This window comes from Coregonus lavaretus (genome assembly GCF_964263955.1).
Source record: "Coregonus lavaretus genome assembly, chromosome: 28".
In the NCBI taxonomy this organism is placed as follows: domain Eukaryota; kingdom Metazoa; phylum Chordata; class Actinopteri; order Salmoniformes; family Salmonidae; genus Coregonus; species Coregonus lavaretus.
Window position 1 is genome coordinate 25,869,847 of NC_140015.1, and position 17,770 is coordinate 25,887,616.

General features: G+C 41.9%; 1 protein-coding gene across 1 annotated transcript in view; it reads right to left on the bottom strand.

Moving 5' to 3' along the window:
* The window catches only part of LOC311104239 (transient receptor potential cation channel subfamily M member 4-like), a gene marked incomplete at its 5' end in the record, with an annotated part of 80,979 nt that extends 64,958 nt beyond the window's left edge, over positions 1–16,021 (bottom strand). The window contains one exon of the mRNA XM_084145994.1: positions 15,956–16,021. Coding sequence (XP_084002120.1) covers positions 15,956–16,021 — 66 coding nt within the window. The remainder of the gene's footprint in view (positions 1–15,955) is intronic.
* Positions 16,022–17,770: the final 1,749 nt, after the last annotated feature.

Sequence of the window (17,770 nt, forward strand, 5' to 3'; positions counted from 1 at the left end):
TGCATTTGTTTTTGGATGGAGCCCTCATTGATTGTGTCCCCGCTTATAAATGTCTGGGCATTTGGATTGACGAACAGGTATCTTTCAAAAAGCATGTTGATTAGTTAATTAAAATAGGCTTCTTCTATAGGAACAGGTCCTGTCCTTCATTAAATAGCAGAAAACAAATCATTCAGTCAACATTCATTCCGGGTATTGACTATGGCGATATCGTCTATATGAAGGCAGCTTCCACTGTATTGAAGCAATTGGACGCAGCTTATCAAAGTGCATTGTGCTTTATTAAGGGCGATAGGTTCAGTACACATCATTGCATTTTGTAAGAGAAAGTAGGCTGGCCCTACTTGAAGTCTCGTAGAGACTTATAAGTTACCAGACCTGGATTCAGGGATGGCTAAACCTCGAGATCCCTTAAATCTCCACCGATTTAGATAAATCTGCTTTTAGTTTTTTTGCACCTCTCATGTGGAATGATCTCCAAACATACTTCAAGTTGGTGGAGTTGGTGCCTCTAGGGCAATTCAGACAGATGTTAGAGGGTCTTTTTACTGAAGAATGTGTTTGTTTCATATGATTGTATTTAGGTATTCGTGTTTTGTGTTTGCTTTTCCATGTGTAATTGATGTGTATATGCTGTAGATATGCACAGTACAGTGTAATTGTTGTTTATTGATGTGTTCATGCAGGGCTCATCTGAGAAAGAGAGTGTGGTCTCAAAAAAAGGTTAAATAAAATAAAACACACACACACACACACACAGTCTCTCTTTATACAAATATTGACTGTCCACTCAAGCACCACTATTCAACAGAACACATTAGAGAGAGACAGGAGATGGCAAATGAGTGGACAAGATAAAGGTATCACTAGACAAGATCAATACCTTCTCTCTCACTAGGCAGATTTCCAATGACCCAGGTTTATTCAACAAAAGCAATGTCACAAAAAAAATACTATTGTGACACGTGTAATGGAAAGGGAAGCTAAAAAGAAATGTTCTAAAAGATTGACTAAATGTTTATCTGTTTGACAGGGATGTATTTTTATTTTGCCTAACTTTCTTTATAGCGACAAATGATGGAAAAGTGTTTCTCGAATAAATAATGAATTAAATAACATACTATATAAATACACTTGTGACTTGTTCAAAAAATATATTTTTGGGGGGCAAAAAATATATATGTATGTTATAGTTCATGGATTATGTAAATAAAATAAAAAATATACCCACATGTACAAATTACCTCAACTAACCTGTACCCCTGCTCATTGACGCGGTACTGGTACCCCCTGTATATAGCCTCGTTATTGTTTTTTTACTGTGTTGTTTAAAAAATATATATATATTTAGTAAAATATTTTCTTAACTCTTTCTTGAACTGCATTGTTGGTTAAGGGCTTGTAAGTAAGCATTTCACATAAGGTTAATTGTTGTATTCGGCGCATGTGACAAATAAAAATTGATTTGATTTGAGAGAAAAAAAATGCTCATAAAAGTGTGGTAAATTTGTGTACACAAAACAAGCTGTTCAGTTACTACTCTGCCAGCAAAAGCTCAGGGCGGACTGGGCCGTGCCCAGTGCTTGGATTGTTTTGCCAGCTATTTGCTATGAGGGGGGACTGCAAAGTAAATGGACATCCTGGGGTGCTGAAATGTGCGCTCAGTTCTTCTGGATCTGCTCAATCAGATAGTCAACAGACTGCGAATTGTACTTGAATTTGAATAAACAAATCATAAAAAGTAATTGGGAGCCTGCTGGATGGGATCTGGGACTTGATAAACCGGACAGCCACATCCAACAAAAGTATAAAAACATTTTTTTAAACATGTCAGAGGGATAAACTAGCTACAATCTTCTCACGGACCAGGTAAGACAAATTTGCATGGCTCTGTGACTGCCCAATTCGCAACACTGTATTTTGTTGCAGATGCTAGCTACAGTGCCTTGCAAAACTATTCATCCCCCTTGGCGTTTTTCCTATTTAGTTGCATTACAACCTGTAATTTAAATTGATTTTTATTTGGATTTCATGTAATGGACATACACAAAATATTCCAAATTGGTCAAGTGAAATGAAAAAAATAACTTGTTTCAAAAAATTCAAAAAAATGTATAACGGAAAACTGGTGTGTGCATATGTATTCATCCCCTTTGCTATGAAGCCCCTAAATAAGATCTAGTGCAACCAATTACCTTCAGAAGTCACATAATTAGTTAAATAAAGTCCACCTGTGTGCAATCTAAGTGTCACATGATCTCAGTATATATACACCTATTCTGAAAGGCCCCAGAGTCTGCAACACCACTAAGCAAGCGGCACCACCAAGCAAGTGGCACCATGAAGACCAAGGAGCTCTCCAAACAGGTCAGGGACAAAGTTGTGGAGAAGTACAGATCAGGGTTGGGTTAAAACAAATATCAGAAACTTTGAACATCCCACGGAGCACCATTAAATCCATTATTAAAAAATGGAAAGAATATGGCACCACAACAAACCTGCCTAGAGATGGCCGCCCACCAAAACTCACGGACCAGGCAAGGAGGACATTAATCAGAGAGGCAACAAAGAGACCAAAGATAACCCTGAAGGAGCTGCAAAGCTCCACAGCAGAGATTGGAGTATCTGTCCATAGGAAGAGTGCCCAGAAAAAAGCCATTGCTTAAAGAAAAAAATAAGCAAACACGTTTGGTGTTTGCCAAAAGGCATGTGGGAGACTCCCCAAACACATGGAAGAAGGTACTCTGGTCAGATGAGACTAAAATTGAGCTTTTTGGCTATCAAGGAAAACGCTCTGTCTGGCACAAACCCAACACCTCTCATCACCCCGAGAACACCATCCCCACAGTGAAGCATGGTGGTGGCAGCATCTTGCTGTGGGGATGTTTTTCATCGGTAGGGACGGGGAAACTGGTCAGAATTGAAGGAATGATGGATGGCGCTAAATACAGGGAAATTCTTGAGGGAAACCTGTTTCAGTCTTCCAGAAATTTGAGACTGGGACGGAGGTTCACATTGCAGCAGGACAATGACCCTAAGCATACTGCTAAAGCAACACTCAAGTGGTTTAAGAGGAAACATTTAAATGTCTTGGAATGGCCTAGTCAAAGCCCAGACCTCAATCCAATTGAGAATCTGTGGTTAGACTTAAAGATTGCTGTACACCAGCGGAACCCATCCAACTTGAAGGAGCTGGAGCAGTTTTGCCTTGAAGAATGGGCAAAAGTCCCAGTGGCTAGATGTGCCAAGCTTTTACAGTCGTGGTCAAATGTTTTGAGAATGACACAAATACTGCTGCCTCAGTTTTGATTATGTCAATTTGCATATACTCCAGAATGTCAAGAAGAGTGATCAGATGAATTGCAATTAATTGCAAAGTCCCTCTCTGCCACAAAACATTTCCACTGCATTTCAGCCCTGCCACAAAAGGACCAGCTGCCATCATGTCAGTGATTCTCTTGTTAACACAGGTGAGAGTGTTGACGAGGACAAGGCTGGAGATCACTCTGTTATGCTGATTGAGTTACAATAACAGACTAGAAGCTTTAAAAGGAGGGTGGTGCTTGAAATCAAATTGTTCTTCCTCTGTTAACCATGGTTACCTGCACGGAAACATGTGCCGTCATCATTGCTTTGCACAAAAAGGGCTTCACAGGCTAGGATATTGCTGCTAGTAAGATTGCACCTAAATCAACCATTTATCGGATCATCAAGAACTTCAAGGAGAGAGGTTAAATTGTTGTGAAGAAGGCGTCAGGGTGCCCAAGAAAGTCCAGCAAGCGCCAGGACCGTCTCCTAAAGTTGATTCAGCTGCGGGATCGGGGCACCACCAATGCAGAGCTTGCTCAGGAATGGCAGCAGGCAGGTGTGAGTGCATCTGCATGCACAGTGAGGCGAAGACTTTTGGAGGATGGCCTGGTGTCAAGAAGGGCAGCGAGGAAGCCACTTCTCTCCAGGAAAAACATCAGGGACAGACTGATATTCTGCAAAAGGTACAGGGATTGGACTGCTGAGGACTGGGGTAAAATCATTTTCTCTGATGAATCCCCTTTCCGATTGTTTGGGGCATCCGGAAAACACCTTGTCCGGAGAAGACAAGGTGAGCGCTACCATCAGTCCTGTGTCATGCCAACAGTAAAGCATCCTGAGACCATTCATGTGTGGGGTTGCTTCTCAGCCAAGGGAGTGGGCTCACTCACAATTTTGGCTAAGAACACAGCCATGAATAAAGAATGGTACCAACACATCCTCAGAGAGCAACTTCTCCCAATCATTCAAGAATAGTTTGGTGACGACCAATGCCTTTTCCAGCACAATGGAGCACCTTGCCATAAGGCAAAAGTGATAACTACGTGGCTCGGGGAACAAAACATCGACATTTTGGGTCCATGGCCAGGAAACTCCCCAGACCTTAATCCCATTGAGAACTTGTGGTCGATCGTCAAGAGGCGGGTGGACAAACAAAACCCCACAAATTCTGACAAACTCCAAGCATTGATTGTGCAAGAATGGGCTACCATCAGTCAGGATGTGGCCCAGAAGTGAATTGACAGCATGCCAGGGCGGATTGCAGAGGTCTTGAAAAAGTAGGGGCAACACTGCAAATATTGACCCTTTGCATAAACTTAATGTAATTGTCAATAAAAGCCTTTGACACTTATGGAATGCTTGTAATTATACTTCAGTATACCATAGTAACATCTGACAAAAATATCTCATAACACTGAAGCAGCGAACTTTGTGAAGACCAATACTTGTGTCATTCTCAAAACTTTTGCCCACAACTGTAGAGCCATACCCCAAGAGACTTGCAGCTGTAATTGCTGCAAAAGGTGGCTCTACAAAGTATTGACTTGGGGGGGGGGGGGGGGGGGGGTGAATAGTTATGCACGCTCAAGTTTTCCTTTTTTTTGTCTTATTTCTTGTTTGTTTCACAATTTTAAAAAAATTGCATCTTCAAAGTGGTAGGCATGTTGTGTAAATCAAATTATACAAACCCCTACATGTTTTATTTTAATTCCAGGTTGTAAGGCAACAAAATAGGAAAAATGCCAAGGCGGGTGAATACTTTCGAAAGCCACTGTAGTGGACAGGGCATATTAACTAAAGCACGTGTGTGGTGCCGCTATGTGCAAATTAGCACTCAGGCTGCTGATTTTGTAGATGAAAGTGTATCTATCTTTCTCTGCAGTTACTTAGGTACAAATGTGGGTGTTATTTAGCTGTTTTCTGTTAGCACACCTCATAAATCACTGTCATCTTAATGTGGAATTGAATGGTCCGTGGATTTTTAAAGAATCACTCGACATTTAGTGGAAGGCATATACCGAATATTAAATGGAAAAAAATGTCATTATTCTTAGTTGACTAATAGCGCTTCGCTGGGAGGCATGTCAGACTACTACTCCCAGCTCATCTACAAAAAAATTATGTCTGTCAAAGCAAAAACCTGATAAAAATGATTATGTGAATGCTGTAAGTACATCAATTGTTTATTCAGTGAGAAATGACTTTCCAACTAGTCAGTGACAACTGTGTGGAGTTTGGAGTTTGTAAGAGCAACTACGTGAGCTTATTGCAGTATTATACACACTATGTCCCTAGATTTCCTATGATATTCTATGTAGAAGAAACCCTTACCTTCTACTTGTGTAGCTTGTGAGTGTCATAGAGCAAAACATGTTACACATTTTCATGAGAGTCTCAGCTTTTCATAGATAGCTTTTAATAGTTTGTAGCTCAAACCACTCTGATTTTTGTAAGAAAGACCCGGCCCAAGGCCCCTTCTAGGTCCGCCCTTGTCTCACAAAAACTGCTCTAGCTCAGCCCATAATGGTACAAATCCAATGGTACAACCCAGAAGTCTGTAGCTCAAAACACACAATGTTTAAAAGGGGTCAGAAGTCCTAAATCATGGCCACACTATACCAGTAGATGCTTATTAGCCCATACCTCTGTTCCTCTGGTGATGTAGAGGCTAACCCAGGCCCTGCAGCCCCCAGTATCACTCCGGCCATCCTACAATCGAAACTAGATGCCCTCAATCTCACACAAATTATCAAGGAACCTACCAGGTACAACCCTAAATCCGTAAACATGGGCACCCTCATAGATATCGTCCTGACTAACTTACCCTCTAAATACACCTCCGCTGTCTTCAACCAGGATCTCAGCGATCACTGCCTTATTGCCTGCGTCTGTAATGGGTCCGCGGTCAAACGACCACCCCTCATCACTGTCAAACGCTCCCTAAAACACTTTAGCGAGCAGGCCTTCCTAATTGACCTGGCCCAGGTATCCTGGATGGATATCGATCTCATTCCGTCAGTAGAGGATGCCTGGTTGTTCTTTAAAAGTGCTTTCCTCTCAATCTTAAATAAGCATGCCCCATTCAAAAAATTCAGAACTAAGAACAGATACAGTGAGGGAAAAAAGTATTTGATCCCCTGCTGATTTAGTAAATTTGCCCACAGACAAAGAAATGATAGGCTATAATTTTAATGGCAGGTTTATTTGAACAGTGAGAGACAGAATAACAACAAAAAAATCCAGAAAAACGCATGTCCAAAATGTTAGAAATTGATTTGTATTTTAATGAGGGAAATAATTATTTGACCCCCTCTCAATCAGAAAGATTTCTGGCTCCCAGGTGTCTTTTATACAGGTAACGAGCTGAGATTAGGAGCATACTCTTAAAGCGAGTGCTCCTAATCTCAGCTTGTTACCTGTATAAAAGACACCTGTCCACAGAAGCAATCAATCAATCAGATTCCAAACTCTCCACCATGGCCAAGACCAAAGAGCTCTCCAAGATTGTCAGGGACAAGATTGTAGACCTACACAAGGCTGGAATGGGCTACAAGACCATCGCCAAGCAGCTTGGTGAGAAGGTGACAACAGTTGGTGCAATTATTCGCAAATGGAAGAAACACAAAATAACTGTCAATCTCCCTCGGCCTGGGGCTCCATGCAAGATCTCACCTCGTGGAGTTGCAATGATCATGAGAACGGTGAGGAATCAGCCCAGAACTACACGGGAGGATCTTGTCAATGATCTCAAGGCAGCTGGGACCATAGTCACCAAGACAACAATTGGTAACACACTACGCCGTGAAGGATTGAAATCCTGCAGCGCCCGCAAGGTCCCCCTGCTCAAGAAAGCACATATACAGGGCCGTCTGAAGTGTGCCAATGAATATCTGAATGATTCAGAGGAGAACTGGGTGAAAGTGTTGTGGTCAGATGAGACCAAAATCGAGCTCTTCGGCATCAACTCAACTCGCCGTGTTTGGAGGAGGAGGAATGCTGCCTATGACCCCAAGAACACCATCCCCACCGTCAAACATGGAGGTGGAAACATAATGGTTTGGGGGTGTTTTTCTGCTAAGGGGACAGGACAACTTCACCGCATCAAAGGGACGATGGACGGGGCCATGTACCGTCAAATCTTGGGTGAGAACCTCCTTCCCTCAGCCAGGGCATTGAAAATGGGTCGTGGATGGGTATTCCAGCATGACAATGACCCAAAACACACGGCCAAGGCAACAAAGGAGTGGCTCAAGAAGAAGCACATTAAGGTCCTGGAGTGGCCTAGCCAGTTTCCAGACCTTAATCCCATAGTAAATATGTGCAGGGAGCTGAAGGTTCGAGTTGCCAAACGTCAACCTCGAAACCTTAATGACTTGGAGAAGATCTGCAAAGAGGAGTGGGACAAAATCCCTCCTGAGATGTGTGCAAACCTGGTGGCCAACTACAAGAAACGTCTGACCTCTGTGATTGCCAACAAGGGTTTTGCCACCAAGTACTAAGTCATGTTTTGCAGAGGGGTCAAATAATTATTTCCCTCATTAAAATGCAAATCAATTTATAAAATTTTTGACATGCGTTTTTCTGGATTTTGTTGTTGTTATTCTGTCCCTCACTGTTCGAAGAAACCTACCATTAAAATTATAGACTGATCATTTCTTTGTCAGTGGGCAAACGTACAAAATCAGTAGGGGATCAAATACTTTTTCCCCCTCACTGTATAGCCCATGGCTCTCCTCAGACTTGACTGCCCTTGACCAGCACAAAAACATACTGTGACGTACTGCATTAGCATCGAAATTCCCCCGCGATATGCAACTTTTCAGGGAAGTTAGGAACCAATATACACAAGCAGTTAGGAAAGCAAAGGCTAGCTTTTTCAAACAGAAATTTGCATCCTGTAGCACTAACTTCAAAAAGTTTTGGGACACTGTAAAGTCCATGGAGAATAAGAGCACCTCCTCCCAGCTGCCCACTGCACTGAGGCTAGGAAACACTATCACCACCGATAAATCTACAATAATCAACAAGCATTTTGCTACGGCTGGCCATGCTTTCCACCTGGCTACCAGTACCCCGGCCACCAGCTCTGCACCCTCCGCTGCAACTTGCCCATGCGCCCCCCCGCTTCTCCTTCACACAAATTCAGACAGCTGATGTTCTGAAAGAGCTGCAAAATCTGGACCCCTACAAATCATCTGGGCTAGACAATCTGGACCCTTTCTTTCTAAAAATAGCCGCCGAAATTGTCGCAACCACTATTACTAGCCTGTTCAACCTCTCTTTCGTAACGTCTGAGATCCCCAGAGATTGGAAAGCTGCCGCGGTCATCTCCCTCTTCAAAGGGGGTGACACTCTAGATCCAAACTTTTACAGACCTATATCCATCCTGCCCTGCCTTTCGAAAGTTTTTGAAAGCTAAGTTAACAAACAGATCACCGACCATTTCGAATCACACCGTACCTTCTCCGCTATGCAATCCGGTTTCCGAGCTGTTCATGGGTGCACCTCAGCCACGCTCAAGGTCCTAAACGATATTATAACCGCGATCGATAATAGACAGTACTGTGCAGCCGTCTTTCATCCGTTCACCCACACCGCGTCTTACAAATACACAGCGGTTGGAACCAAAAATCTCCAATTTGGACTCACGACCAAAGGACACATTTCCACCGGTCTAATGTCCATTGCTCGTGTTTCTTGGCCCAAGCAAGTCTCTACTTTAGTAGTGGTTTCTTTGCAGCAATTCGACCATGAAGGCCTGATTCACACAGTCTCCTCTGAACAGTGGATGTTGAGATGTGTCTGTTACATGAACTCTGTGAAGCATTTATTTGGGCTGCAATTTTTGAGGCTGGTAACTTATCCTCTGCAGCAGAGGTAACTCTGGGTCTTCCATTCCTGTGGCGGTCCTCATGAGAGCCAGTTTCATCATAGCGCTTGATGGGTTTTGCGACTGCATTTGAAGAAACTTTCAAAATTCTTGAAATGTTCCATATTGACTGACCTTAATGTCTTCAAGTAATGATGGACTGTCATTTCTCTTTGCTTATTTGAGCTGTTCTTGCCATAATATGGTATTTTACTAAATAGGGCTATCCTTCAAGACTGTTGAATAAGAATTCCAGGTGAAGCTGGTTGAGAGAATGCCAAGAGTGTGCAAAGCTGTCATCAAGGCAAAGGGTGGCTATTTGAAGAATCTCAAATATAAAATATATTTTGATTTGTTTAACACTTTTTTGGTTACTACATGATTCCATATGTGTTATTTCATAGTTTTGATGTCTTCACTATTATTCTACAATGTAGAAAATAGTAAAAATAAAGAAAACCCTTGAATGAGTAGGTGTTCTAAAACGTTTGACCGGTAGTGTATACCTATACACTAATGCTGAATATATTTCACAAATCTTAACATAAACCATTAGTCAAATTGACCCCAGAATTGATATATAAATTCATTACATTAATTAATTACTAAGAATAATTACCTGTTGCATTCAAAGATAACCAACTTACAGCACTAGACTAAACGTCACTTGCGTCATCCTTGTGGTATTGAGATAAACATGGTAATGCTTTCACTGATTTCACATGAGAGTTCCTAGATGATAGAGTGCTTTGTTAACCAACTGATAGAGTGCTTTCTATCATCCTGTGAACCCTGATGAAGAGGACTTCTTGACTTAAATCATTGTGCAACATAATCATGGGTAAGCTCTGGCCATCGTCTTTCAGCTCGAAAAATAGGATTTCTACTGCTGTAGGCATTTATATTCTGCGTGTTCAATGTATTTCCATTGCATTTTCAATTGTAGACTACTGATGGTTTTGTCATAAAAAAACTGTTGAGTTAAATAGCAAATTAGATTATTATGGACAAGAGCAAAATTATTTGTATTTGTCAAATGGCTGGCAAGCAACATGCCTCCAGGGGTCTATTCATAGTCCTCAGGTCCAGAACAAATTCAAGGAAACATACAGTATTATACAGAGCCATGAGTGCATGGAACTCCCTTCCATCTTATATAGCGCAAGTGAACAGCAAACCTGGTTTCAAAAAACAAATAAAGCAACACCTCACTGCACAACACCTCTCCCCCATATGACCTACTTGTTGTGTGTATGTGTAACTGATAGATGCACACACACACACACACGTTAATGTTTTTAAATGTATGTAAATTGTAAAGTATTTTGTCTGTAATGTCTTTTTCGTTATAGATCGGACCCCAGTAAGACTAGTTGTCGCCATTGGCATCGGCTAATGGGATCCTAATAAATCAAATCAAAGCATCGATCATCATGTCACCAAAATAAGACCCTCGATATTTATTGGAGAAGAGCACCAAGCTCATCACCGTGCACTTTCGCCACCCTGTGAAGTTCATCATAACTTATTACATCTGTAGGTTAATAAATTGCATCCAAGTCGTAGTAGGAGGACAACACATACAGTGCCTTCGGAAAGTATTCAGACACCATGACTTTTTCCACATTTTGTTACGTTACAGCCTTATTCTAAAATGGATTACATTTATAAAAAAATCCTCAGCAATCTACACACAATACCCCATAATGACAAAAATGAAAACAAGTTATACAATTTTTGCAAATTTATAAAAAAGGTATTCAGACCCTTTGCTATGAGACTCGAAATTGAGCTCAGGTGCATCCTGTTCCCATTTATCATCCTTGAGATGTTTCTACAATTTGATTGGTCCACCTGTTGTAAATTCAATTGATTGGACATGATTTGGAAAGGCACACACCTATCTAGATAAGGTCCCACAGTTGACAGCGCATGTCAGAGCAAAAACCAAGTCATGTTGTCGAAGGACTTGTCCGTAGAGCTCTGAGACAGGATTGTGTTGGGGCACAGATCTAGGGGAAGGGTACCAAAAAATGTCAGCAGCATTGAAGGTCCCCAAGAACACAGTGGCCTCCATCATTCTTAAATGGAAGAAGTTTGGAACCACCAAGACTCTTCCTAGTGCTGGCCGCCCGGCCAAACTGAGCAATTGGGGGAGAACGGCCTTGGTCAGGGAGGTGACCAAGAACCCGATGGTCACTCTGACCGAGCTCTAGAGTTCCTCTGTGGAGATGGGAGAAACTTCCAGAAGGACAACCATCTCTGCAGCACTCCACCAATCAGGCCTTTATGGTAGAGTGGCCAGATGGAAGCGACTCCTCAGAAAAAGGCACATGACAGCCCGCTTGGAGTTTGCCAAAAGGCACCTAAAGACTCTCAGACCATGAGAAACAAGATTCTCTAGTCTGATGAAACCAAGATTGAAATCTTTGGCCTGAATGCCAAGCGTCACGTCTGGAGGAAACCTGGCACCATCCCTACGGTGAAGATTGGTGGTGGCAGGATCATGCTGTGGGGATGTTTTTCAGCGGCAGGGACTGGGAGACTAGTCAGGATCGAGGGACAGATGAACAGAGCAAAGTATAGAGAGATCCTTGAAAACCTGCTCCAGAACGCTCAGGACCTCAGACTGGCGCGAAGGTTAATCTTCCAACAGGACAACAACCATAAGCACACAGCCAAGACAATGCAGGAGTGGCTTCGGGACAAGTTTCTGAATGTCCTTGAGTGGCCCAGCCAGAGCCTGGACTTTAACCCGATCGAACATCTCTGGAGAGACCTGTAAATAGCTGTGCAGCGACGCTCCCCATCCAACCTGACAGAGCTTAAGAGGATATGCAGAGAAGAATGGGAGAAACTCCCCAAATACAGGTGTGCCAAACTTCGTCATACCCAAGAAGACTCTATGCCGTAATCGCTGCCAAAGGTGCTTCAACAAAGTACTGAGTAAAGGGTCTGAATACTTATGTAAATGTCATATTTCCGTGTTTTTATTATTAATAAATTAGCAAACATTTCTAAAAACCTGTTTTTGCTTTGTCATTATGGGGTATTGTGTGTAGATTGAAGAGAGGAAAAAAGTGTTTAATTAATTTTAGAATAAAGCTGTAATGTAACAAAATGTGGAAAAAGTCAAGGGGTCTGAATACTTTCCGAAGGCACTGTATAATCATGTGAATCCAAGTTTACTTCGATATATTTGCACATTAATGCATTTTCCACCGCCTTTTCATGAGGATAAATTTTACGGACACAAAAAGATCCCACCATGTGGAACGAACATTGTCTGTCACATATATATATAATTGTACTGACACTTCCTGTTTCCATCACAGCTGTAGTGATTTTATTTTATTTGGTATGACAATTGTCCCATAGAAACTGTGGATGGAAACGTGGTCTGTGTCTCTATTTGCTCTCTCTTGAACAGAGTTTTGTCCGGCCTTCAATTGCTTCTCTCTCCTTTGTTTCTATTTCAATGAATTGAATGCATAGCAGGCCTACTACCATTCTAGCATGTGGGCTATCATGACTTATCTTTTGTGACTGACTAATTGTGACTGACACAAATTGTCATTTAAATTCTCAAGTTTAGTTTATGAGAGGCTGCAGTACATAGAATTTATGGGCCAATTGTCACTCATGGAGTTTTGTTTTTTCACTCCTTTCAAACAGGGTTAGAAAAACCTTTCAGCTTTTGTATGTCAAGAGACCAGAGGGCCCTAAAAGTCATGTTTTTTAAATAAACTACTTTGTTTGTGTGACAGTTGGCAGCTGCTGTAGAGCTTAAATGAGTCATATGTCCAACCTCTCTTGTCGTATGAGTTCATGCGTGAAAAAGATGGACTAGCTTGCCCTGGTGATTCGAGACGCGCATGTCACCAGCGTTATGTTTTTACAACAACGCAGACAGTCATTCTACTTCCATTGCCACTGTTAAACTGTTAAACATCGACAACAAAAATACAATAAAGTCATACAGAATCTTGTTTAAAAGAACAAAACAGTATGTCTAGAACTAGGCCTATAGGCATTTGTCCTGCAGAAGACTAGCCTACATTGATGGTCTGTAAGTAACTGTCACATGGATTGATAATTCAGCTATTCTTGTCTCCATGTCATTTACAATCAATTTGCAGTTGTGCTGATTTATAAATAAATACTTGTCAAACACAATAGCTTTATACTATAGAGCATTGAGGCAATAGACTTTTGGAAATGAATGTAAAGCTACTGGCATAGATGAATGTAGGACATATGAAGATTGTGGTACAACAGGTTAGGTGGAACTGTAAGATCAATATCAAGTTTAGTGGTGCTGTAAGCACTTTAGACTACTGAATTTCAGCAACAACAAAAAATAGCAATTGCTTAAATAAAGAAATACCACAACATGGACAGGAATGACATTTGCAGTAGGCTAAGTTACTGCAATTTTACCTCAAAAAACTCAATCAAAGTAGATTTTTATTTTGCCATAAACATGTTCTTTATTCTATAATAAAAGTTTGTTAATGCTATACTCACTTCATTCAGTGAAATATTTAACACAGAAACAGAATCACTCTGTGCATATGCTGTAGGCTACCCTTCAGGCACGATTTTGGCATGCCCATACCCAAAGATAAAAAAAAACAAAAGAACACCTTACGGCATGACGGGGACTGAAGAGACAGACATATCTATGCATTTTCTATTTTATTTTGCATTCTATTATGTAGCCTATGTGATATGTGGTTGGGATACAACTGTGATATGTGGTTGTCCCGGCTGGCAATCTTAAGATGAATGCACTAGCTGTTGGTAGCTCTGGATGGGAGCGTCTGCTGAATGACTAAATTATTATGTACACTATATGACCAAAAGTATGTGGACACCTGCTCATCGAACATCTCATTCCAAAATCACATGCATTAATATGGAGTTGGCCCCCCCTTTGCTGCTATAACAGCCTCCACTCTTCTGGGAAGGCTTTCCACTAGATGTTGGAACATTGCTGCGGGGACTTGCTTTCATTCAGGCACAAGAACATTAGTGAGGTCAGGCACTGATGTTGGGCGATTAGGCCTGGTTCGCAGTCGGCGTTCCGATTCATCCCAAAGGTGTTCGATGGGGTTAAGGTCAGGGCTCGATGGGGTTAAGGTCAGGGCTCTTTCACATCGATCTCGTCAAACCATTTCTGTATGGACCTCGCTTTGTGCACGGCACATTGTCATGCTGAAACAGGAAAGGGCCTTCCCCAGACTGTTGCCACAAAGTTAGAAGCACAGAATCATCTAGAATGTCATTGTATGCTGTAGCGTTAAGATTTCCCTTCACTGGAACTAAGGGGCCTAGCCCGAACCATGAAAAACAGCCCCAGACCATTATTCCTCCTCCACCAAACTTTACAGTTGGCACTACGCAGTCGGGCAGGTAGCGTTCTCCTGGCATCCGCCAAACCCAGATTTGTCCGTTGGACTGCCAGATGGTGAAGTGTGATTCATCACTCCAGAGAACGCGTTTCCACTGCTCCAGAGTCCAATGGTGGCAAGCTTTACCCCACTCCAGCAGACACTTGGCATTGCGCATGCTGATCTTAGGCTTGTGTGAGGCAGCTCGGCCATGGAAACCCATTTCATGAAGCTCCCCACAAACAGTTATTGTGCTGACTTTGCTTCTAGAGGCAGTTTGGAACGCGGTAGTGAGTGTTGCAACCAAGGACATACAATTCTTACGCGCTACAGCACTCGGCAGTCCCGTTCTGTGAGCTTGTGTGGCCTACCACTTCGTAGCTGAACAGTTGATGCTCCTAGACATTTCCACTTCACAATAACAGCAATTACAGTTAAGCTGGGCAGCTCTAGCAGGGCAGAATTTTTAAACATACTTGTTGGAAAGGTGGCATCCTAAAAATTGTCAAAGACTCCAGCCACCCTAGTCAAAGACTGTTCTCTCTGCTACCGCATGGCAAGCGGTACCGGAGCACCAAGTCTAGGTCCAAAAGGCTTCTTAACAGCTTCTACCCCCAAGCCATTAGTCATAGTCCCCTGTAGCTCAGTTGGTAGAGCATGGCGCTTGCAACGCCAGGGTTGTGGGTTCGTTTCCCATGGGGGGCCAGTAGGAAAATGTATGCACTCACTAACTGTAAGTCGCTCTGGATAAGAGCGTCTGCTAAATGACTAAAATGTAAAATAAGACTCCTGAACAGCTAATCAAATGGCTACCCGGACTATTTGCATTGTCCCCCCCCCCCCCCCCCCCCCCCCCACGCTGCTGCTACTCTCTGTTTATTATCTATGCATAGTCACTTTAACTCTAACTACACTACCAGTCAAACGTTTGGACACACCTACTCATTCAAGGGTTTTTCTTTATTTTTGATGATGGTGCCACGTCACTGAGCTCTTCAATAAGGCCATTCATTATTTTGCCAATGTTTGTCTGTGGAGATTGCATGGCTGTGTGCTCGATTTTATACACCTGTCAGCAACAGGTGTGGCTGAAATAGCCGAATCCACTCATTTGAAGGGGTGTCCATATACTTTTGTATATATAGTGTATATTTATGTATATTTTGTATTTGATATGCTGTGTTGTTCCCTTTTTGGACATTTTACATTTACATTTTAGTCATTTAGCAGACGCTCTTATCCAGAGCGACTTACAGAAAGACCCAGGAAGAGTACCGCTACCTCGAGAGCAGCTAAAAGGGAAATTAATAAAATACTACTAAAAAGACAAGGGCTATTTAATGTACGATATTGCGTGACACGTGTTTATAATAGTAAGCCAAACCTGATCTTTGTCGGATTTTCTTCTTCCCGTTCTCCCTCCGCCTCCTTCATGCTCTTTATCCGTCATTACGCACTCTCGCCCTTCCCTCCTTCTCCCGTCATGTCTTGGTGGAGTACAGTTTTTGTCAAATTGACGTCTTTTTTATTTTATTTTTTATTTTAGCTAATCCTAACCTTTCTCCTAAACCTGCTACGAAAAGTCAATTTTGACAAATGCTGTACCCCTTCTAGACAAAACCCTATTCTCTGGCAAGGGGCTAAAACAATTCTCGAATAGGTCCGAAGCCAAGACAGTAACAGTTAAAAACCAATTTTTAAGTTTAAAGTTGACTGCTGGAAATGCACCGCAGACAGAGCGATGTAAAACTGCTGGAGCTGCCAATAGAAGTTTACAGAGCTCAATGTAGCTGTGTGTATATAACCAAGCCCACGACAGGTATGTTGCAGACACGGTGTAGGGGTGGTATGATATAGAGCAGGGGAATGGGAGGAGACCAATGGGTAAATTAATATTTAGGAAGGCCACCACTCTAAAACCAACTGAATCACTCTACAAACAAACCACTGGAGGCTGCAGATGGAGAACGGCTCATAATAATTGCCAGAATGGAGCAAATGGAATGGCATCAAACACCTGGAAACCATGTGTTTGATGTATCTGATACCATTCCACGAATTACGCTCCAGTCATTTACACGAGCCAGTGCCACCAACCTTCTGTGAAACAAACGCAAAATATTTTGATACGTTTCACATGACCCTCCCCTTGTACTGTAAAATAAATTACACACCCTCCCTCCTGATAGAATTAACTCAAAATAATGTTTACGACCACAAATAACAATAACTGTAGCGACCCTGTGTTTATACACGTCAATATCGACTTTGCCACTTCAGCATGCTTTTGTGGCACAGTCGATGCCACACAGGGCTACGGGCCAGAAGGTAGAGGGTTCGCCGAACTCCACGGACGAGCTCACTCTCCCTTCCTGTTTCATTATACTACGATTGTAGACAATGACCAGCTAGGGGGAAATCAGATGTTTTACATTTTGATGCCATATAATTATATAAAATATATGCAACACATTTTACACCAACAGCTTTATGTGCAAATGCACCACACAACCAATAAACAAAGCATACAGACTTCGGCCACTTCAATGTCATGGTTTGCTTTTTCAACACCACAATAAATAGATTTCAATTTCGACAAACAGAAAATACATCCTTCCCTACCTTGTACTACGCAGTATCGAAGGCTTGCCTTGACAATTTCTGAATGTCATTAAACTTTTTGGTGTTTTGTAACAGATGTCTCTTTCCGTTCATCAAATGGCGGCTGCACAGTTTGAATTGATTGATTAATATTATTTGTCAGTTTTAAAAAAATACGTATATAGTATACACAAAGTACAATGATTGTTAGAAGTGACGGGGAATGCACAATAAAGTCGGGGACTTATTTCCATTGTGGTCCCAGTTTTTTTATTTTAATGTTTATTTATTTAGATACATATACAATTACATAGATACAGACACATTACAGAGGTACAGACAAAAAAATGCTCGACCTCCAGATGAGTATGAGGTGGGAGTTTAAGTACAATTCTTACAAGCTTGTTTAGGCTGGTCTGTAGTTTATTGTTTAGATATTTGGGGTTGCTGGTGAAGCATGATCTTCAGGTATAATCAAAGTGACACTGGACAAGCGCACTTGCCTGAGTCTTTAGGATGTCTATATAGCTTCCATCCAATTGGCGAAAGATCTTCATGCGAATATTCTAAAAAATGAACAAAAACAATATGCGCATTT